Below are 23,913 nucleotides of genomic sequence, written 5' to 3'. Positions count from 1 at the left end.
ACGGGCAGTGGCTCTCTGGGGTTTCAGGCAGGGTTTTTTTCCCCCCCAGGCTTACCTGGAGATGCTGGGGGGTCAAACCCGGGACCTTTTGCTAGCAAAATGGTGGAAAGCATGGGAAGGTTATAAATGTGAGACCTCGTCGTCTGGCCCCACTGTAAAATCCTCTGAACAAGGCAGGACAATTGCACAGTAAATGTCTTGTCTGGAATCACCCCGATTCTCTTCTCCCTCCTTTTCCCGGTAGGGAACAAAAGACATTTAGCAACAAATAGATCTCTTGGCATTTTAGAAAAGCGGGCAGGATTTGGGCTACAGACCGGACTTCCTTCCAGGTCCACCCCTCTTAGTTCATGAGGGATGTGGCGTAGCTTGTACAGTAGAGCCCCCACTTGGTATGCAGAAGGTCCCAGGTTCAATCCCCAGCATCTCCAGGTAGGGCTGGAAAAACTCCTGCCTGAAACCCTGGAGAGCTGCTGCTGCCAGTCAGTGTCGACAATACTGGGCTAAAATGGACCGGTATAAGGCAGCTTCCTAAATGATGCTTCTGGCAACCCCCAACACTTGTCTCTCCACAGGTAGAGCAGGATCCTAGAGCAATGCTAGGCACCCAGCCTGGGTATATAGGGAAGATAGCGCAGGAAGGATCCCCCCTCCTTCTCCCTAGAGCACTGGAATGACCTACAAGCATTTCCTTTCCTTTTTCCAGGCTTATTTCCCCAGCCAGATTCAGCCAAAACTACCAAACAGCTGTGAACTATTGGGTTGGGGCTGTAGTCTGTTAATATGTTTCAGGTGTTTCAAATGCCTTCATTGCTTCTATTGATGTTGCATTTCCCCCAAAAACTTTTACTTATGCGCTGCCTCTGTGAGGACAAAATACACTGATTTTTCTCTTTATTTAACTTTTGTGGGGTCAACATACGTGGATTTTTCTCTTTAAAACAAGAAGTTGGCCCCTACTCATCTTCCTATGTATTTAAAGGGAAAAGCCACGTTTTGTGATCACATCGGCCTATGCATGTGTACGTTGTATACTCCGATATCCGTGCTGGGGCTCAAAATATCACGAAAAGTAACCCTAAAGCAAACACTTAAGTCATTCGCCCATTACATTCAGGTGTATATTTTCCCTCTCCTTTCACATGAATGGGCTATTCATGTGAACGGTGCAGCCAGGAACTTGCAGACGTTCAATTACCCTGACCGATACAGTCCAAGAAGCTCTGAAACAGTGCAGGCTGGTGGATATTGTCCAACACATCTGGAGGGCATCAGGTTGGGGGAAGACTGCTCTAAAATATACTCTATGGTGACCACAGCAGTAGTTCGCCATTAGCAAATCATTCCTGTGACAAGGAAAGGAAGGGGAAAGCAATGGCGTGTGGTAGTATGTGACCAGCGGCCCTTGGCTCTTAGGAAAAGAGGACTTCAGATCCGGCAGGGGATGAGCTGTCAAGTTCTAGTCCAAAGCCTTGCAGTCAAATTGAATCTTTCTCCTGCCTTTGTCTCCTCAGCCACTATGGGAAAGCCCATTCGGCCAAGAACATCCTGGAAGACATCAGCAACATGTTTGATGACCTAGCCGAGCAGCTGGACGCCATGTTGGATTGAGGGCTGGCTCCCTTCCATGATGCAGTGCCGGGGGCTCAACCTTCTGCCGTGCCATTTCTGACGACAGGTGGGCAGCCTTGGGGATGAGTCCCTCCAACGACTTCAGGCCTCCCCAACCTGCACTTTACCATCTTGCTCACCTGATTGCTCCCGTCGGAGATCAGATTCCTGTGTGTGAACGTCCAGCCAGAGACGACCGCAGCCAGCCGCTTACACCCCAGGGCCATTCCTCCAAGAGGTCTAAAGCAAGCTGGGGATAAGAGCACATGAACTAATGTCGACTCAGTTTCCTCCTCTGTGTTCCAGAACCTTCCCAGGCCCATAAGCACTGGCCACCCACAACAACATTAGTGCCACAGAGAGGAGCTGATTGAAGGCCAACTGCTCTTAACGCGTTGCGGAGGAAGATGGATGCCAGGGGCTATTGAGAGCCTCCTGGGAGCTGTGGCCTCCACCCACGTCATGCCCCAGACTGCTACGCCGCTTGTAAAGAGCAGCCCGTTGCCTGTTCCTGCGTTCCGCCATTTCAACGAGGCCAACAATGTGTCAGCTTTTTTTAGGCGGTGACAGCCGCAAAGGGACCGAGCGCTCAGTGAGGCCTACTGCCACCTCAGTTGCCCAAATGAAACCAGACTAGTAGCCTGGCAGCTTGCAGAGCAAGACAAGTCCTCGAGCTTTTCCAGCATGTCAATAAAGGAAGCACCATGTAATCCGGGTGGATTGAAATCCCTCACAGTGCTCCTTCTTCCCCGCTCCCTCTAAAAGCAGTTGGCACCGTCGGTGGCTCTCAAAACTCCCCGGCAAGCAAAATGGGATCAACATTTCAATAACGGGCTTTTCAAGGGAACTGAAAACTACTTGACCTTCTTTCCTGAATACCTTGGACTCGTTCAGTGCATGGGGCAGGCGGAGTGGGAAAGAAGATTGTCTTCTGATTTTTCTTTCAATAGAATCTGGGAGGAAAATGCTGATTAGTGGTTTACAGTCTATAGCACCCTCTGGTGGCTACTGGCAAAGGTAATAAAGCAATGCCTGACATGCTGGTTTGCTATCCTTTTAACTTTATGAAAAGTGATTGTTCCCAGCTGTAAAGGATGCTTCCAGATGGAGGGCACACCTCTCCCAATCAAAAGGCCATGTGCAACTATTCCGTCTTTGCCTCCTTCATGGATTTTTTTCTGGTAAGAATGAGAGACAGAAAAAGTGGTGGAAAACATGGGAAGGTTATAAATGGGCGACACCGTTGTCTGGCTCTTTCTGTAAAATCCTCTGAAGGAGGCAGGACAATTGCACAATAAACACCTTGTCTGGAATCACCCAAATTCTCTTCTCAGTAGGGAACAAAACATACTTGACAACAAATAGCTCTCTTTTGGCATTTTAGAAAAGCTGTCAGAATTTGGGCTACAGACAAGACGGCCTTCCAGGTCCGCCCCTCTTAGTCCATTAGGGAGGGGCTGTAACTTGGTGCTGCAGCACCCGCTTTGCATGCAGAAGTTTCCCAGGTTCAATCCCCGGCATCTCCCGGTAGGGCTGGATAAACTGTTGCCTGAATCTCAGTACAGCCACAGCAGCCCATTGGTGTCAACAATACTGGGCTAGGTGGACCATGGGTGGACCAATAGCCACTTCCTGTCTCCCTGTCCGAAGTGAGCCTACAGCCTCTACACCACCTCTGTGGAACTGTGCAGGAGACAAAGGCCCTGTTGCAGCCCTGTGACACGCCACTTCCTTCCTGGGAGCAGTTCAGCTTTGAAGAGGAAGATCTTGTGTGTCTGCAGCACCTATCGAAATACGTCCAAGGTGGTGCAAGCCTGGCAGCCTACAGAAACTAGACTGCGCAAGAGAAGGGAAAAATAAAATCGCAGTTAGTACATGCTACAGACCAGCTTTCCCCAGCCTGATGTCCTCCAGATGTGCTGGACTGCAACTCCCATCATTCCCAGCTAGCATGACCATTGTATCCCGCCAAGGAGGGCTTTTCTTTTGTTTTTAGCTACATCTGAAATGAAGGCATTGTATATCCCAGTCTCAAGACTTCTGCCAGCATTACCAGCATTGGAGGCAGACATGGCAACTCAACTGTTTTAAGATGAGGACAACGGATCCTGTCATCCTTGCGAAAGCCTTGGCAGATAGAGCCAGGATGCACTGTTCCTCGGTTTCTCAGTGTTGAATCCTGGAGTGGTGGGTGATGGTTCTCTGGAAGGAGGTGAAATCCAAACGGTGACGCGGGGGGGGGGAAGCAACGAGGGCTGGCAAGATTTGGGGTCTACAACAGAGCCTATTAACAGGTCTTGGCCATTGACATAGTTGCTCTTCATTTTCTGACACTCTTTTTATCCATAGTGTCGAGTGGATTAGTCATCCTCTGGTTGATGACTAGTGCTAAAAGAATAATTAAGAAAAATAGCTGCAACCGGTGGCACTTTATAAAAAGAGTTCTTTAAACCCTTAAAAAAAGAAGTAAAAGGGATTGAATTTCACACTAGCTGACTTGGGCTGAGTCCATTTTTTTCACTGTTGATAAAACTGTAAAAGATTTTTTTAAAAGAAAAACCATACAAATGTATATATTTTGAAAATGTGGGTTTGTTATATATTTACTAACCAGAATTGTATTTTAGGGTCTGGGGTGGAACCACATTACTGTCTGAGCCACTAGGGGGCAGTAAAATGCTGTTCTTTGTTATCACTAATGAGGGAAGCGTCTGGGTTTTTTTGTCTTTCAGAGAATGCTTATTTTTTAAGAGCTAGTTCTTTATTTTAAAGATATTGTATGCTGTGTAAATTATGTATGGATGCGATTGTGTCTAACCAACCTTGGCTACATCTGCTACATGTAGCAGGAGGTGGCCTGTGGAAATTAGTGCAGGCAAACACCAGCCAGGAAGTTTTTTTTAACCATCTGGCCTGTTTGTGTTAAATCATGATTTCTTGTTTTTCACTAACATCAACTCCAACTTAATGGAATTAAACAGTGGGAATAATTTTCCCTTTCGATGGCTGTGTCTGGCTTGCTGAGTCTCATCTTTTTCTTCAGTTGAGTTCTCCATTTCCATGTTTGCTGAATTCAGTTTTTTTAAATAAACATATTTTTTAATTTTAATTTTTTAAAATTAATTACAACTCAAAAGAAAGATAACCATCATTTGTACACCACTTAGTGCCAGTGCTCACTGTGCATTTTGTACCCAGATATGGCTACCAAAATACAAAAATATGAGCATCTCAAAGTGTGTCATGCAAACATTATACGTGCCCCATTTAAAATATTCAGCAGCAGCCATAGGGAAAGGATCAGGAACCTGCTTTCCAGTATTTTAAAGAGCGATGCCTGCACTCTTCAAGACCTGATGAGGGTATAAAGTGAGAATCACTAGTAGTCTGAAGTTGGAGAGAGAGACAGAGAGAGATGGTGTAGCATAGCGGCTAGCAATGCAATCCTAGACTTGACTATTCAAAAGGAAGCCCCATCAAGTTCAATGGGACTTACTCCCAAGTAAGTGTGCACTTGGTTGCAATCTACATAATGTGAGCTAAGAAGTCTCTGGTTAAAATCTCCTTTCAGCTATGAACTCATTACGTGGTCTTAAGCGAGCTTCTTTCTCCTCCCCTTCCATCTGCAATATATGGGGTAAGAATATTGGCCTACTTTACAGGGTTATTATAAGGATTGCATTGTAGAACACTTTGGAGGTTTAAGCGTGCTTAAATGCTGTTACCAAAGGCTCTTAAAATTACTTTGCTTTCTCAACAAGAGGGTCCAAGTCTCTTTCCCCACCTGCTTAGGAGCAGTTCAGTTTAAACCGGTGACATCCCTGATGGAATTCACATTAGGAAGTGGAGCAGCCTGCATCAAGGCCTATCCCAACTTGCTTAGAAAAAATAAGCATGTAGTCTCCAAAAAGCGTATTGTATCAAAGACAATCATTTATTGCCATTCATATCAGGTGCTCTTTGTTTCTTTTTTATAGAATTTACAAGTTTTTTTTTAATACAAATCTATTTTTTTTACATACATCCCCAAAAATCTCTTAAATATAAAATATACACCATTTAAAAACAATTTGATGGATTCAATTCGTGCCTAATGCCGTGCCCCCACGCTTTTCTGAAGGCCTGGTTGGCCAAGGGGTTGAGGGAACAAGGCCTTTCAAGAGGCAGCCACCGAAAAGGTTCATTCATTCATGTTTCGACGAACTGAGAACAATCCAGAAGGGAAATGTGTGTATGAAAGTGCAAGGAGGAAAGTCCTTTTCAGAATGATCAACCATCATGGGGTGGGGGTGGGGGGAATCTACAGAAAAATACCTTCTCTAGCTGGGCAACTGCCCCATTGCGCTTTTGACAAGTATTACATTTTAAAATCACCCCAAAAATTCCTGTGGGTCTCCCAACTGGTTCAGACAGGGGTGGAGGCAAAGGGAATTGTTTAAATGTGGCTTCGCAAATCGCGATCAGCATCCGTTTCCCAATATAAATCAGCCTAACTTCCAAATATTTCACATATCACATAAAGTGAGAAGATGAAAACACTTTTAGTTACGTGCTGGAAACAGCTATGTCGAAAGAGAAAAGGAGAAGTGGTTTTAACAATTTCTAGACAATAACCTATTTTAAAATTTTAAAACAGGCTACTGACCAAATTCCCAGCCAAAATCAACTACAGCCAACATACACACCACAACTTTTGAGAACTTTGTCATGTGCAGTGGACGTTATAGAAAGTATTCTGGTCTAGCAATATGCTACAAACTTCTTAAAATCCTTCACATATCAAAGATCTCTTCCCCCATTCAGAAGGAAACCCAATAACATCAGGTCACAGTATGTAATCATCATCCAGCATTTTGCCTAATGTGGAAGAATAAAGTACCCCCCAAATGGTGTTCAGTCACAAACATGAATAGTCAATTTATCACCAGTTCTTTAAGAAAGCAGAGAGAGTTTAGCAGATTTAGCAACAGCCATGCTACAATGGGCCAATGTTTTTAAACATATAGTATGAGGTGATTTGGACTGTCTAAAGTCAGCCTGTTCGAACCTGGTGCCTATCACCCTCTGCTAGCGTTCGACAATGCCAGCCAGGGATGATGGAAGTTGTAGTCCAACACAGCTGAAGGGCACCAGATTGGAAAGGGCTGGCCCATTCAATTTCAAGCTAGAATTAATTGGAATTTCTTACAACTTTTTTTGGAGACAATTGCAGCACATTGGACTAAAATTCCTATCACTTGCTTCTAACATTACACAATGCTAGCCAGGAATGACGGGAGTTGTAGTCCAACACACCTGGAAGGCGCAAGGTTGGAAAAGGCTTGCCCTGACAATTTCAAGATGGCATTAATAGGCATTTCTTTAAACTCGTATGGAGAGACATAATCACAACACATTACTAATAAATGTGTCATGCCAGCCAGGTTGCTCTAGGCAAAGTACCCAACAAGTAAAGTAGATCAGGAGTGAGCAGAAAGCAGATCCCAGAAGTTTCTGCCAGTATGGCCAATGGTCAAGAATGCTAGGAGTTGAAGTCCCAGCATCTACATTCTGCCCACCTCAGGAGTAGTTCATTCTGGAATCCTGAATACTCCACATCAGTCCACAATATCCCCAAAATATTTACTCCAAAATATCCTCTGCCTGACCAAAACATGCCCTGATATTGAAGGGTGATTGGGGCAGGAGGTGTGGGGGGGGGGGGGAGTGAAAGAGTCCTGCTGAAAAAGAGGCTGCCCCTGGTATGGGCCCCTAAACAGAGCCATGTGGAGAAGAGAGGTTGGTCAGCAGAGGTCTTCGTCATTTCCTCCTGCCAAAAAAGCATCCAGAATTCACCCACCATAGCTAAAATTGGCAGGTAAGAAAGGGGATGGATTGAGGATGTAGATTCCCACCAGTACTGGGTGAATTCCCCCGCCCCAGACTGGGTCTCTATTTTGGGAACAGACTTTTGGATGAAACCAACATTGGCCACAGATCTGGTCCAGGCAGTTGGATTTCTATGTGTATAGGAGCACACGGATCCTCATTATCTCCCAATCCCTGGTCATTCAAAAAGCTTTATCAAATACTATATGTATGAGAGAGAGAGAGAAGTAAAGAGACAAATTGAGCCCTTTTAGTACTGAGCATTAAGGGAGAATCTCCTTATGGAACATGGCCCAGCTGAGATCATCACAAAAGCACAACTTTCTTATCCCTAAAGAAAACTCTCACTATAGGGATGAAGGGCCTTGCCTGTTAACTCTGCGTTATGCACTTTACATCCCAAAGGAATTCAACTGGAGATCCTGCCTGCAGAGTCACTTTTGTACTCATTAGCAAATCTCCCCCAAGCCCTCCTGCCAGGCATGCTGCAGTCCTGTGGGTCTTCCATGAGAGGGCAGCCTCCTCTCTGTAAATTGGGAGAAGGCGCCTTTGTTCTGGGCAACGCTTCCCTGGGACCCTTCTGTAGGGCCAGCTAGCAGGAAAGGCTAGCTTTCATTCCCTCCTGGGGGAAACGTGCAGCATCCCCAGAACTACCAGAAGCGAGATGCATCACCACACATGAACAGAGGGGACAGACAGGGAGGTCAGGAAGGCAAGAGGGGCGGAGAATTAAAATGTCCAATCGTGAAAGGCTGAAAGCCACGTCATAATAAAAATTCCTTGCAAAACGGCATACGCTGGATTACAAGGAGCTCCCAAGGGAAGAGGTACTAAAATAAATAACAGTAGCAGCAGCCTGTGTGCCGTCCATGCTGTCTGTCCCCTGGGCACTGAACCTTCATCCAGAGCTCCTGCTGCAGCTGTCCCAACCTTGGGGCTGGTCTCTTTTGATCCACACCCGCCAGAGGGATTCACATGTACGGCTGTTTTTCTCTCCCAGCAAAGTGACACAGCTGTGTGGGAAAGGAACATGCAGTCCTCAGGCCCTCCAGTTCTCGGGTTCGCAGTTCCAGGGCATCTCCTGCTGGTGGAGGGGTTAAAATGGAGAATTCATGCCCAGCTTGGTTTCAAACTGCAGCTTCTGCCTTTTCTGGTAACGTACTCGAACCCTGTATGGGGGAGAGAGAGAGAAGCAGGTCAGGGGAAAGGCAAGAGCAGATCATGCTGTGGCTCCCGCTACTCCACCAACATTTCGCACAAGATCTCTGAGCAATTGTGTGCAGTGCCTTCGTCCAGCCCTTTTCAAGCTACAGCCCAGAGAGCTTTGGGGTTCTTTGGAAGTTTACCAAAGGTTTCTTATCCACAGGCTGCTCTGCAAGGCAGGGGGCCAACAATGGCCCCACATCTCCTATGGGTGTGGAGGAATGCATTTGCAGTTCATGTGGAGCAGCAGTGAGGCCAACATACACCAAGCGAACTGAGCATTTGATCTAGAAGATGCACTCCAGGGGAAGCCTGTTCATGCAGGGAAGTTCCCTGAAGGCAGTTTGAAAAACCAGTCGTTTAGCCTATTTTATGAGATTGTGCACACTCAACGTTCTTCCTGGACACACTGCATAGGGCAGGCTTGATGACAAAAAGTGAGATTTTGGAGTATCTCTTTAAAAAGCGGGGAGGGGGAGAGAGAAAGGTTTACAGCCATCGTGGTTGCAGTACAGGGAAGTTTACAGGCTGTATGTGCTGAAGTATTATGCCTTGGCTGGAAAGTCACTGGCCTGGAATTCTTGACTTCCTCCATGGGTCTCAGTTCCTGCCACCTGCCCATGCCTCTTCCTTTTCATAGCCATTTACCACCCCAATCCTTGCCAAAATATTCCTAATGCTGTAAAAGCTCCAGTGTTAGACTCGGCATAAATTACACTAAATAAATAAGTGCCACTAAATAATGCAAATTGTCTTTTTCTTTTCTTTCCTTTTCTTTTGCAAGAGGAGGATTTGGGTTTCCTTGGCACAGCCGTTTGGACTTTTTTTTCTTGGCACAGTGTACACTAAACTGATTCAGTTATTGCTCACAGGACGACACTGGACACCTGGCTCCCTGTGGAAAGGAGCAGACACCCTAAGCTCTTTTCACAAATGCCAGATTTCCTGAAACCGATTCTTTATTCAATGAAAAGAAAATTCACTCCTGATCTAAGCATTAGTTTTGAATCACAAATATATGAACAGTGCAATTCTGTGCATATTTCCTTTGAAGTTGCTTCCTTCCCGCTAAGTTCAATGGGACGTATTCCCAAGTGAGTATAAAGAGGATTGCAGTCTAAGCATTGGACAAAGTGTGTAAGTTAGAGTTTCACAAAATGAAAGCTTTTCAGGGTAAATTTTTATCAGATAGTTGGGCTGCAGGACGCTGTCTCTCCCATCCCGTACATCAGCTGGACTTATTTTGATGCACAAGTCACGATGGCTGTGAAACAGCTCTCCCCATTCCCCGTCAAATCAATATTCTGTTAATTGAAATCCTCCCATCCTCCCAATATCTTCCCAAGGAGAACAATGAGATAGCCCACGGCTATACACTACAAGAGTTAAGAAGAGAACGGCCATCGTCACAGGCAATCTCTGGTTTGCAAAGGACAAGGACAAGCAAAAGGCGATGGCTTGATGAGGCTGCCGGCATTTGGTAGTCCCGAAACACCATTTGGGGAGACAGTCAACAAAGCAGCCAGCCCTATGCATACTTTCTTGTTGCCAAGTCAATAACAGGAGGGGACAGGTCAGAAGGATGGGTCTGGTTGCCGTTTATCCTCCCTGGAACCCAAAATTGAGCGCCAGGGATGTTTGCTGGAACATGATGCCAGCTGTGGAACATGATGCCTCCAAGGAGTTGCTCACTCTAACTGTCCCTGGAGGTGTAGAGGTCTGACCTCATTACCAAGACGGGGCTTGGGGGGTTTAAAGGCGTGGCGGGAGGAGAGAGGGAAACCAACCTGTACGGCAGCTCTCGAAAAGAGCAACGTTGGACTAGCTTGACCTGGCAGGTCGTGCCATGTTCCTAGTGGCAATCTAAGCCTTGCAACCCATAGGTGGTGACTAAGAGGTGCTTTAGCATGGATCATGTATGCTGTGGGCAACATGCCTGCCTTTTTTTTTCTTCGCTGTCATCATAGCACCAAAATAGCAGGTAGCCAGGAGGAGGGACTCCCTTGCATATATTCCTTCTTTGCAGGGGGATTGTTTCTCGCGTCAGCTTTACCATGCCAGCCAGAAGTTCTTCATTGTGTCTTAGCAAATTGCCATTATACACAAACAAACACAGAATAAAACACTATACAATTTAAAACTCCACCAACAAACCATTAAGAGCTGAATAGCTTTTCATACAGCTCTTGACTTCGTGGCACGTATTTGTAGAGCATTGACAAGGAATTTGGCAGTTCTAAAGGATACATACTTCTCAGCATCAGACAATAGGAAACAAGTCTTAACAAGGGATGGCTTTCCCTTGAACGATCTTAACACCGGATGAACGTATTTGCCAATGTGGGAACAGAGAGATGCGTCCTAAAGACATCCGACAATTGGCACAGCATAGTGCTTCAGACAGATAGATAACCAGGCATCCCCCAGATGTTTCTGGGAAACAACTCCCATAAGCCCCAACATAGGCTGGGGCTTATAGGAGTTGTAGTCCAAAATATCAGGAGGGTGCTGGGTTGCCTGGCTTAAGTGAATTGTCAGAGGGTAGGCCTGGTTCCAATTTCATCTCATCCCCATAGGGCTTTGGTAAGGGTTACCAAAATCACGTACGTACAGTGCTAGGAGAACCCTGGAAACGTACTAGAGAGAGTGCTGGCAAGGCCATGAGGCAAGGCTCCCTTACCTGATTTCGTGGAGTTTGACCGTCTCATTGATGATCACGACAAGGATAAGGGAGAGCAAACCCAGCAGCCAGGAGGCCATGGGAATGTCATCCATTTTGTAGGTCACAGGAGACTCAAGGTTTACCCAGAGCTTGAGGTCCAGGAGGGTTTGGATCACCTGACCCAGCAATCTGTCATGAAAAGACAGCAACACTTGAGCCACATCACCTCAGTAAGGGACACTTTTGGGCTACCAGCCCAGTATTCTCTTCTATCAGCAACCAAAGGGCATCTAATTAAGCAGCAAGCAGGCTTAGCACATAACGCAGCATTGAGACACGAAACCGGCAAGTGGGCAGGGTCTGCAAACAAGTCCATTTTCTAATGTTGAAAGTTTAGAATATTGGAATATTCACAGGCTCATGGTAAAAGGCCAAGTCACAGAGAGGTACGTGATCAGATCTGAGACTAGGGAGTCTCTGGAGAGGCCACCAGTGAGGGAGGAAGCAGCAGCCAGGCACCTCTCCACCGTGCCTGGGTCCAGCTCCAGCTGAGAGCCCCCTCCCTCCTGCTGTCAACTGTCTCTGCAGAGGCCACCAGTGAGGGAGGAAGCAGCAGCCAGGTACCTCTCCACCGTGCCTGGGTCCAGCTCCAGCTGAGAGCCCCCTCCCTCCTGCTGTCAACTGTAACTGCTGAACTTTCCAACTAAGATTGTAGTGCCTGAGTGTGCTTTCCTTTTCCCCCTCCTCCTCCTCCCTCCCAATCCCCTTTCCTTTTGTGTCATGTCTTTTAGATTGTAAGCCTGTGGGCAGGGACTGTCAAGAAATACTTTTGTAAGCCGCCGTGAGAGCCTTTTTTGGCTGAATGGCGGCATAAAAATCCTTAAATAAAAATAATAAATAAATAAATAATAAATAGGGAGTCGAGGAATTTGAAGGCAGAGGCAGAAAAACAGGGCACTGCAGAAGCACACACAGAAAAATGACTACAGATCGATGCGGCAAGAAAAGAATGGAAGGAAGAATGGAGGACAGGATGAAGGGAGTACTTGGATGGAAAACATCTGGAATCAAGGAAGTGGACCAGCCAGTTCCAGAAGGCCAGATGGATCCAGTTGACGCTGCTGAGAAGATTCAGGAAATGATACTCACACAACTGCTACCGTCAGGGTCCACCAGAAATTAGTGAAGGGGCTTTTCCTCCACAGTGGCTTGGTGCGATGGACATGGGTGACAGAGATAAACACTGTGAAGAAGGAAAAGAAACATGCTTTTGATCTGCAGCCTTCTCATAAACAGAAAGGGAGCTTTACACAAATACCTAGAAAGCGTAGGTGGCTTTTGAACCTCATTGCCCCACAACTATGGACTGAGCTCCCAACTGCGGCCTGCCAGGCCCCAACCCTGTCATCTTTTCAGCGCCAGGTAAACACCACCCTCGGCTGCCAGGTATTTAATGGCATATGATGAGGCATCAACGCCTGCTGTTTTAGAACAAATCTATTAGGGGAAAAAATTGTTTATTTAAATGGTCTTTAGCGGTTTATGTTGTTTTAATTTTTCCATGTTAAATTTTTTAGACTATTTTTATTACGTTGTATTTTTATGAATTGTTGTATACCGCCGAGAGAGCTTCAGCTATGGAGAGGCATAGAAATGAAAATAAAATAAATAAATAAATAAATAATAAACAAATTGCAACGTAACCCTGCCCTGTCTTCGGCAAAAAAGGCCTGAGACCATTCCTAAAGCCAGAAGACACCATCACCACTGTATATTTGATCCTGGCTGCTCTTCACTACATCCAAAAGCCACACTCACTTAATCTTCAAATACACACCCACCCACACACATATTATAATGTCATTAAACCGATCAATGAGTTTAGTCTTCACCACCGCTAAACTGGTCAGTGATTCGTTTTTACAGCTGTACTGATGAACAGTTAAGAGCCAGGCATTTTGCTTTATTGCTGCCCTCAGCGGTGAAATTGAAAAAGCGATTTACAGGAGTGCGTTTAACAGCCGTGCTTTGGTAAAAGACTCAAGCGTTTCAATGGGGGCAGTGCAGGAGATGCTTGCAGGCTCTGCCTGTAAAATCTAACTACTGGGCAGCTAAGTTAGAGTTAGCTAAAACTGGGGTGGAAGTTCCTCCTGTTCTACGTTGTTCTTCAACGGTTTGGCAAAGTGTGGAATTTTCTAATTGATGAGAAGGGTACATACCACATTAAAGTTAGCATGAGTCACGCTAAACCAGAGAAAGCTTTCTGCTCATTTGGTGTCGATTCACCGTGTATGTCAGAGATCTTGACTGATCAGCAGCACAGCTCCAAAACTATAAAACTATATAGGTATATGAAAGCCTTGTAATGTCAGACCGTTTTAGGTTTGCAGTCTACTTTCACTATCAAAACGTCCGTCAGGCTGTGCTGACTTTGTCATTGGTCCATTACTTGCTTTATTTATATGTATGAAGCGGACATCATTGTCTCTGCTTTCCTCCCCCCTCCTTTTTTTTTTTTGCATAGATTCTATTATTATTTATTTATTTATTTATTTATTTATTTATATAGCACCATCAATGTACATAGTGCTGTACAGAGTAAAACAGTAAATAGCAAGACCCTGCCCATAGGCTTACATTCTAATAAAATCATAATAAAACAATAAGGAGGGGAAGAGAATGCACCAAACAGGCACAAGGTAGGGTAAAACTAACAGTATAAAGTCAGAGCAAAATCAAGTTTTAAAAGCTTTAGGAAAAAGAAAGGAAATTCTAATTTTGGTAGCGTTAATTTTGTTTCTGCTATGCTATTTGTGGAGGGATGAATTGTGGGGGGAAAGTTAATTCTTTTCAAAGAAGAAGCTTTAAAAAAAATGAACTTTAAATTAAGGTTTTGGATGGGACATCTACAGCTCTGCCTGTCAGGATGTATCTCTCCCCCCTCACTCCTTGGCAATACCATGACCTAGTGAGTAGCAGAATATAGTTCTGAGGGGGAAATGAAACATCTGAAGTTGTGGTATCTCCTTTTCTGGAAGAGGGGACCGGATTAGTAATTGTTTGGGATGTCTTAGGCCTGAGCCTTAGAAAGGGACAGGCTGTGAGTTTCCTTCTACTTCTATGGCTGGCAATTTTCATCAAAGATTTTGGACAGGCACACACTCGCCACACGGTTCTTTTTCTTTGTTGTCGTTGTCCCCCTCACTGTCCCCCCACCAACTGATCAGTTTTGTGTGAAAGAAGTGACTGCACAAAATGTATGGCCTGATCATGACCATCCCTATGTTTTATGTATGTACACCTGCAAGTCCTCCCCTTCACTTCAGCAAGCAATAAGGAACAGAAATCGCTTACCAGTATGTAAGACAATCATGCCAGCTGTAAACTTCTGGGCCAAGAGAAGAACGTTGGAAAATGACCCAAACCAATCAGGGGGGGTTTCTGCACTGTTGAAATAACAAACACAGGGCATCACACAGGGCGGATTAAGGCTAAAGTATGAGCAAGCCCCATCTGAAAAAAACTGAGAGTAAGGGGAACAACTTTTAGCTATTAGTAAGATCCCGTGGGCTCTGCAATTCAGGCAAGACAAGCTCTTTCATTGGGTTCGCTCCTTTATGACTGAGAAATATAATTTGAAAGTTTGCAACTTCTACTACCATCAGTGAAATAGAGCATTGCTTTGGGAGGATTGCTTAGTCCTGCAGGATCCTTTACCTTTCTAAGAAACAGATCAAGTACGTTACTCGTCACCAGTGATGTCATAGGTACTATCTAATAAATGAACACGATAGCCATATGCACAAATGCACACACACACTGATCGCAGCTAAGGAGGAAGACAGGAAGGAACAAAGAAAATGACATCAGCTAAGTGACAAAGCCTAGATCCTGTGCCAGGGTTTGATACGGCTGCAATTTGAGGAAGGTGTCCGTCCCGAATCTGGCGGCACCCACACCATCTTGGAAATTTCAGGTTTAGATTTGCAACGATTCTGCAATGCCACAGTGGTAGGGGACTGGTTAGAATGGTCTGTACCCAGCAACGGATGGATCCAAATGGTTTCCTGACAACCCTGGGGTTAATTTATTACTCACCTAACTGGTGGTCCAGCTGATGCTCCGGCCAGACTTTAGAACAGGGGTGAGCCATCTCCGTGGGTCTGGGGGCCAATTTGGCCTTCTGGACCCCATCAGGGGCCACACCCCTCCTCACCACTGTGCTGATGCCCTTGCTACAAATTCGGCAGTATGGCAGTGCCCAAAAAACCCCTTTGATTTTCCTTTAAACACAAGGCATGTGGGGAGTGTACGTCTTGTTTTTAAGCAAAAATTTGCTCCCAAGAGTCTTCTAGAGGTGTGATTTTGCTAGAAAACAAGGCATGCCCTCCTCACGTGCCTTGTTTTAAAGGAAAATAGCTCCTTATTTGCTGCCGCAGCAATGGTAGCACAATGGCAGCCATTTCCCCACAATGTTGCCACAGGATAAGGGCAGAGCAACACACGCCTGACTTCCATGACTCCTCACCGTTCTAGCCCAAGTGCTGGGGATGATACTGAAACAACTAAAACGTCTACAAAATCCAAACAGTGCTACCGCAGAATAAGAGAAACCAAGTTAAAACTCTGCACGCTATTCCCATTCGCATTGCTTAAGTCATTCAAATGACCACATTTGGGAGCCTCAACAGAGAACCAAACCCTACCTGTGCAGCATGATGGAGGAGCAGCCTGTGACATTCACATTGAAGGCAGATGAGTTGAAGTTTGCACAGTAATCTTGCAGCGTGTAGCCAAAGCAAGCCAAGCAGGAACAGATGGTGAGGCTGAATTTCAGCAGGAAGCAGAACAGGAAGTAGTGCTGAGTCTGCAAACATTGCCAGGAACATCACAGTTACTCACAGCCTCACAGGCCATGATTTGCTGAGTCCCGCAGCGCCTGCCCAGACCCTCAATTTCGCCAGCCTCAGGGAAGAGGGCCATTTAGCAGCACCATGTTAACAAAAAGGTACCCCTCCACAGCTGCTTCTTAAGCCTAGATGATCACAGGGATGCCTGGCTGCTGCTGACCCAGATCTCCAACCCGCACCTCCCCAGTCACCGCTACAGTTTTGCCAGATTTTGGATTGTTGAACCTTTTGCGCAGAAACAGGGATCTTTTACCTTATAGTCAAGATCAACCAATGAGGAGTGTGTGTGTGGAGAGAGAGAGAGAGAGAAGAAGGAGGAGGAGGAGGAGGAGGAGGAGGAGAAAGGAAGGAAGGAAGGAAGGAAGGAAGAAAGGAAGGAAGGAAGGAAGGAAGGAAGGAAGGAAGGAAGGAAGGAAGGAAGATGTAAGGTCTATAGACAAATAACTATAGGATAAAACTTGGAAAGAAGAAGGGAGGCAGCCATTCTATTTCAATTGGCTATGGAGATTATAGGACTGCTCTAAAGTCAGGAAGTTTTTCCTAATGCTCAGCCGGAATCTGGCTTCCTGTAACTTGAGCCCATTATTCCGTGTCCTGCACTCTGGGAGGATCGAGAAGAGATCTGGCCCTCCTCTGTGTGACAACCTTTCAAGTATTTCAAGAAAGGTTGTCACACAGAGGAGGTCCAGGATCTCTTCTCAATCATCCCAGAATGCAGAGGTAAGAAACGCCTCCTGCACATTTCCAATCCTGCTTACACACACACACACACACACACACACACACACACACACACACACTTGCTATTTAAATACAGAAGTCAGACGTGCTAAATGTATACTTGCACTAAATGTATCCTCTAGATTGGCCCCCAGTTTGCTGTAGGAAGGAAATGAAATTTCAGCTACTCCTGCTGGTGGCAAGAAACTAAGCCATGAGCAAAAGGAGGCAGTACCTGATCCACAAGCTGGCGGCGATATAACCCAGCATGCCAAACATTTTGTTTGTTTATTTATTTATTATAAAGACATTTGTATCCCGCCCTATATCACAAGGATATCAGGGCGGTGTACAGATAAAATCATACAACCAATATAAAACAATAAATATACACAGCTAAAAACAAATTAAACTATTAATAAGCTAGATCCAGTACAAAATTTAAAAACAGTAAAAACCAATTAAACCAATTAAAACTATGTATAGGCTTGGTGAATATTAGCCACCAAAGGCTTTGTTAAAAAAACATGTCTTTACTTGGAGCCAGAATAAGATCAGCATTGGTGCCAGTCAGGCCTCTAAGGGGAGGGCATTCCACAGCCAGGGTGCCACAACAGAGAAAGCCCTCTTCCACATCCCAACATAGTGTATGTGTCATGTTGGTGGGACACGGCAGAGGGCTCCTCCAACAGACCTCAAATCTCAGGCAGGCATATATAGGGAGAGGCGCTCTCTCAAGTACCAAGGTTCCAAGCCGTTTAGGGCTTTAAATGTCATTACTAACACCTTGAATTCCGACTGGAAGCATATAGGCAGCCAGTGCGATTCCTGTTATGTGGTCTCTGTAAGATGTACCGGTCAGCAGTCTAGCTGCTGCATTTTGCACTACCCTGTTTCCCCGAAAGTAAGACATCCCCCAAAAATAAGACCTACTTCCAGTTTTGCCTCTCGCTGTAATATAAGGCATCCCCCGAAAATAAGACCTACTTCCAGTTTTGCCCCTCGCTGTAATATAAGGCATCCTTCTTCATGGAAAAATAAGACATCCCCTGAAAATAAGACCTAGCGCATCTTTGGGAGCAAAAATTAATATAAGACACTGTCTTATTTTCGGGGAAACAGGGTAGCTGCAACTTCCAAGTCATCTTCAAGGGCAGCTCCACGTAGAGTGCATTGCAGTAGTCTAATCTGGAAGTCACCAGTGCATGCCCTACTGTGGCTAGGTTATCCCGGTCCAGGAAAAGCCAGTGCAATTCCTCTAAGACTGGTGTTATGTGGTCTCTGTAAGATGTACCAGTCAGCAGTCTAGCTGCTGCATTTTGCTCTAGCTGCAACTTCTGAGTCGTCTTCAAGGGCAGCCCCACATAGAACACATTGCAGTAGTCTAATCAGGAAGTCACCAGTGCATGCACTACTGTGGCTAGGTTATCCCGGTCCAGGAAAAGCCATAGCTGGCGGATCAGCCGAAGCTGACCCCAAGTACTCCGGGCCACAGAGTCCACCTGGGTCTCCAGTGACAAGGATGGATCTAGGAATACTCCCAAGCTACCCTGTTTCCCCGAAAATAAGACAGTGTCTTATATTAATTTTTGCTCCCAAAGATGCGCTAGGTCTTATTTTCAGGGGATGTCTTATTTTTCCATGAAGAAGGATGCCTTATATTACAGCGAGGGGCAAAACTGGAAGTAGGTCTTATTTTCGGGGGATGCCTTATATTACAGCGAGAGGCAAAACTGGAAGTAGGTCTTATTTTCGGGGGATGCCTTATATTACAGCGAGAGGCAAAACTGGAAGTAGGTCTTATTTTCGGGGGATGTCTTACTTTCGGGGAAACAGGGTATGCACCTGCTCCTTCAGAAGGAGCACAACCCCATCCGGAACATGTTGTTTACCCAATTCCTGGACTCAGGAACCACCAATCCACAGAGCTTCCATTTTATCAGGGTTCAGCTTCAGTTTATTAACCCCCATCCAGCCCATTACAGCCTCCAGGCACTGGTCCAGCACCTTCACCCTCCCAGCTGACACCTACGACAAGGAGAAGCAGAGCTGAGTATCATCAGCATATTGATGACACCCAACAAACTTAACAAAGAAAAATGCAAACAAAATCTTCCCCACTGCTCCCTGTTGCTATCGCTGGTGTCATGCGTTAGCATCAGGCAAGGAAATTGCTTTAACACCTTGTGACACCCTAAGCCACGTGACATCCAATTAGAACCTCTTCTTACCTTTTTAGGAATGGAGGTCAGATTTTTCCCAGTAGCCATAGACATGATGGAACTATGAGGGGGCTTGCCCAGGAGGGACACACTTGAAGAAACAAAGCAAGAATTAGCCCGGAAAAGCAGCAGTCTAGAAAATTAGGATGTCACCACCATAGGAAGCTGCCTTATGCAGCGCCACAGTAAGTCAGACCCTTGGCCCTTCTACCTCGGTATTGTCTACACTGACTGGCAGCAGCTCTCCAGAGTTTCAGACAAGGCCCTTTGCCAGCCCTATCTGGCTGCTTGGATTGTCAGCAGAGTATCTTGCTTCTAGAGTCACCTCTATAACAACTGGGGGAGGGGGGGGTTTCCATGCAGCTTCTTCCTGGAGCGTCAGGGAACGCCAGCCAGGTGACGTTCACAACACGCTTTGCTTAGCCTATCTCCACCCTCAATGGTCTATTGATTCCAAGAATGCTGAATGCACCCCTAGAAACCAAAGGATGACAAGGAGTGGACTGCAGAGAAGAGGGAAACTGGGTTCATATGTAATGGTGATTCATGGGTTATTTAACTCACAAATTGCTGGAAGCTAGTGAGTGCGAGCACACACATGACTCCAATGCCTCTGGCACACTTGTTGCTTCCTCTTTCAATTAACAACCTACTATCACCCATTTGTAGGTTCCAAAACCCACTCTGAGTTGTTTAAACAACCCAGAGTTAACCCATGGTTTGTTGTTGAGTTAACTCCAGGTTATTTAACACCCCTAAATGCCTCGAGTAACCAGGCTTGGATGTCATGCTAACAACCTATGAATTCTACATGGGGGCTGTAATGGGTAAAACCAGCTCAGTACATCAACTGATTTCCTTGCATGGAGAATGTGTGCACAGCAAAGGCATAACAAATTCCTCCAACAGTTAAAACCAATCCATATCGGCTCCTATGCATTGTGCCTCCGAAAAGAACTGCTGCATCTAATATGTTGGCCAGAACATGAAAACTTGGTCTCGGTCTCCCTTGTGCCCCATCTCATCTTCAGAAAGGGAGCCAATCCCCTGTGAACAGTCCCAAAAGGGAACAAGCTTAGGGATCACAGGAAGGAACTTACCTTAGCAATGGGTAGCAGAAGCAGGAGAGCCACAAAATGTCTGTGGTACTGAGAATGGGAGGCAGCTGCACCAGGCAAGAGAGGAACTAAGCAAAACACAGAAAAAGGCATGTTCAGCAGCAGATTGGAAGATCCAACAACGCCGATCAAGTCCACCCACCCATCTTGCAGATACAGGATAACAGCCAAAGAGGAGAAAGAGGCCCAGGCCCAAGCCAGGGAGCTTGTGATATTGACCAGGTTTGCATGTCACATCAGCAGTTCCTGATGATTGTTTAACCCAGGAATTGCAGTGACAAGTTTATGTGCTCATTGTTTCCACTTTTAAACAACAATCCAGGAACACCCTGTTACTGGGTTGTTCGTGGGTTAAACAATCCGGAGATAACCCAACAACAAACCATGGGAAATTCTTGTATTAATGCTGGGTTATTTAACCTATAAACAACCCAGAGTTTCTGGGTTCGGAAGCCACGAAACAACTCAGGAACGAGACATTCTTAAGTTGTCAATTGAAATTGGAACTTGCACGTGGATTGCACACTCCACTCATCACAGCAATTCTTGGGATACAGCATCCTCTATAACTCATATATACCCTCAAGCCCAGCAACTCTGGAAGACCTTTATTTTGAAAATCAGAACAAAATTAGCAAAGTGTGCTCACTTTACCTTCCATTATTACAATTGTAGAATTCTGGAATTATAGATTTAGAATTAAATTCAAAGATAGTCCATCACATATTTTGGATCTTAACTAGGACCAGGGTAACTTGGCATTGCATAGTGAAAATGAATACCGCTGGGTCCCTGTTCCTCATAGATGACCCTCCCTACTTTGAAGATGAACTCTCTACTCCCTGATGTGATTCAGAATAGCTCACCTGGATGATGACCAGAGCCAGCTGACATTGGAGGAGGAAGAGGAAGCACTTGCGGATGCCATATGTTGCATGCCGGGCCTATAAGGAAGGCAAACATTATTGAGATGGCCTGAAAGGGATGAGCAAACACACAGTTCTACCACCTACAGCAAGCAGAAGCATCTGCATGGAGAAGAGGGAGACAATTACCTCTATTAATAGGATTTTTTTTAGAACAGAGACATTAAGAATCAAGAATGGTTCTGGGGATGAGTGCAGTAAATTAACCCACTTTTAAAATTTGGGGAAAAAATTAAAACTTCAATTAGGTTTTCAAAAAAGAAAAAAAAACTAAAAAGGGGCCATTCTAGCCTGTCAAACACCTTCTCAGCATCAAGAAGAATAAATAAGGATGGGCTATGCTTTTTGACATATTAAATTAGATGCAGAGCCCTTTTTGGATATTAGTAGAAAGAGAGCACATTGGGAATTAACCCAGACTGAGCTGAATTAAGATATCTATCTTTGTCTTTTTATTTATTTATTTATTGCATTTCTATACCACCCAATAGCCAAAGCTCTCTGGGCAGTTCGCAAAAATTAAAACCGTTCAAAGAATAAAACAACAGTATAAAAACATGATATAAAATACAATTTAAATGCAGTCTAGAAGCCAAAACAGATGCTAACACGTTACACTTGTAACTAAGGTGAGAGGCTGATGATGTCACAACTGCTTTTTTTCTACAACTCGAAAGAAAGAAAGAAAGAAAGAAGAACGGGCTTTTACCTGCTCTATAAGTCTGACGATCCCAATGGTTTCTTCCGGATAAATAGACAGGGAGCAGGACAAGCTGTTCAACTGGCCAGACAGCTGGAGAGGAGTGAGCTCATCAGAGATACGGGTCATGTTAGTGCTGGTGGCATAACCAAACGTCTCCCAGGAGCAGCGGGAGGGATAAAGTGGATCCAAGGCTATGCTGTACAGACAATACTACACAGGTTAGATGAAGACATAATGGGGAATAAGCCAAGTGTATCCAGTCAAACACTCTGGGAACACAACATGGATCTAAAACAGGGATAATTTTAGGCCAGTGGTGGGCCAGGATAAGGCGACTAATGGCTACTAGCCATCATGGCTGTTTATTACTTCCAGGATCAAAGGCAGAAAGACTTTCAATACCGGTTACTGGGAAACAAGAGTGCGACAGGACTACTGTCCACATGTCCTACTTGCCAGCTTCCCATAGGGGCATCTGGTAAAGCCAATGTGGGAAGCAGGATGCTGGACTAGATTGGCCTTTGGTATGAGCCATCAGGGCTTTTCTTATGTTCTTGTGACTTCTTGGCCATCCACAACAAGGCATCCAGCTCAACATCCTGTTGTTGGGTGGAGAATTCTTATGCTTCCCTTCCTCTGCCAGACAATCGGATCAGAGCAGACCGAAACAGAAATTCTGACCATAGGTCATAACAAAGGCAAAACGAACAAACCCCACCAGAGGAAGAGCTTCACACTCTCTTAGGAAACTGCCTTACACCGAATCAGACCCTTGGTCCATCTAGCCCAGTATCATCAACACTGATTGGCAGCAACGGTTCTCCAGGGTTTCAGGCAGGATTCTTTTCCAGCCCTACCTGGAGATGCCAAGGGCTGCAACCTGGGATTTTTTGCATGCAAAGCACATGCTCTCTACCACTGAGCTATGGTCAACAGTGTCGGGCATCGTAGCCTGATCCTGTTACTTATTTGGCAAATTCATACCCCGTCTTTCCAAAATTAGTTTGTGGCAGCTTACAGACCATGTAAAGGACATATATCAAGGAATCGAATAAGCTAAAACCAGATGAAACACCACAAATAGTTAAAATATGGTACTAAAACTGTATAGCTTATTTAGTCATCTGATTAATTTTACTCACAATGAAGCTTACCCCTCTGTTAGAACACACATCCTCTCCAGCAGGCCTACCCAGATGTTTTTTAACATGTCCAAATTGTTATTTTAATATTATGTTTGTTTTATATGTTTTTAACCAGTTTTATGCATTTTATTGTGATTTTGTATTTAACGTTGTTCCCCTCCTCGATCCAGAGGGAGAGGCGGGTAAGAAATAAATATGCTATTCTCTCTAAAATTACTTTTACAAACTCCCCGGAGTTTAAAAAGCAGTCCGGAAATTGGTGCAAGAGGTGTTTAACTGAAAATTGTTCAGAAGCACACTTGGTGCTGTTTTCAGGGAGAAGAGAATACCAAGCCCAGCATGTAAGCTTTTACATTTTACAAAGTGGGGGTAAAGTAGCAAGACAGAACAATAAAGCAGCGAGCAGCAGCAAGGGCATCTCCAAGTCTTTAATATATATAAATAAAAACTGGGTCAAGCTACCAGCCTCCCTGACAACAAAATATTTCCCCAAAAATTAACCTTCCATATTTCTTCAAACAAACCCTGTGCCATTCATTTAAGGCCTTTTGATTTTCACAAGGTGCTTTTAACAGAACGATCCTGATGGATGAATGAAGCAATTATAGCTTGAGGGCTTAAAACGGTCTTCTCTGCCTTTATCTAAATTGATTCTCGCAGCTGCTGTGACCTGCTTTCCTCTCTCTACTTTGCTAGCATTTATGCCTTTAGGAGACAGAGCAGCTCCCAACACGGAGGAAGGGCCTCTCACGCTGCGTCAGGGCTTTAGACCAGGCCACCAAGAGAGAGTCCAACACGGAGCCAAGGGTGGTATAAAATAGTTGC

General features: G+C 45.1%; 2 protein-coding genes across 6 annotated transcripts in view; one reads left to right on the top strand and one right to left on the bottom strand.

The window, feature by feature from the left end:
- The window catches only part of CASKIN2 (CASK interacting protein 2), a 110,147-nt gene extending 105,536 nt beyond the window's left edge, over positions 1–4,611 (top strand). For all 5 annotated transcript variants that reach the window (XM_063120276.1, XM_063120279.1, XM_063120275.1 and 2 more), the window contains one exon: positions 1,515–4,611. In XM_063120276.1, the coding sequence (XP_062976346.1) occupies positions 1,515–1,611 (97 nt within the window). In that variant the 3' untranslated portion in view covers positions 1,612–4,611. The remainder of the gene's footprint in view (positions 1–1,514) is intronic.
- Positions 4,612–5,524: 913 nt separating this feature from the next.
- Positions 5,525–23,913, bottom strand: part of TMEM94 (transmembrane protein 94) — a 92,177-nt gene continuing 73,788 nt past the window's right edge. The window contains exons 25-33 of the mRNA XM_063120281.1: positions 21,950–22,139; positions 21,181–21,258; positions 20,297–20,382; positions 19,206–19,287; positions 16,051–16,211; positions 14,699–14,790; positions 12,494–12,587; positions 11,363–11,533; positions 5,525–8,648 (exon numbers count right to left, since the gene is read on the bottom strand). Coding sequence (XP_062976351.1) covers positions 8,576–8,648; positions 11,363–11,533; positions 12,494–12,587; positions 14,699–14,790; positions 16,051–16,211; positions 19,206–19,287; positions 20,297–20,382; positions 21,181–21,258; positions 21,950–22,139 — 1,027 coding nt within the window. The 3' untranslated portion in view covers positions 5,525–8,575. The remainder of the gene's footprint in view (positions 8,649–11,362; positions 11,534–12,493; positions 12,588–14,698; positions 14,791–16,050; positions 16,212–19,205; positions 19,288–20,296; positions 20,383–21,180; positions 21,259–21,949; positions 22,140–23,913) is intronic.

This window comes from Elgaria multicarinata, chromosome 3 (assembly GCF_023053635.1).
Source record: "Elgaria multicarinata webbii isolate HBS135686 ecotype San Diego chromosome 3, rElgMul1.1.pri, whole genome shotgun sequence".
In the NCBI taxonomy this organism is placed as follows: domain Eukaryota; kingdom Metazoa; phylum Chordata; class Lepidosauria; order Squamata; family Anguidae; genus Elgaria; species Elgaria multicarinata.
This window is presented reverse-complemented; position numbering and strand designations above follow the sequence as displayed.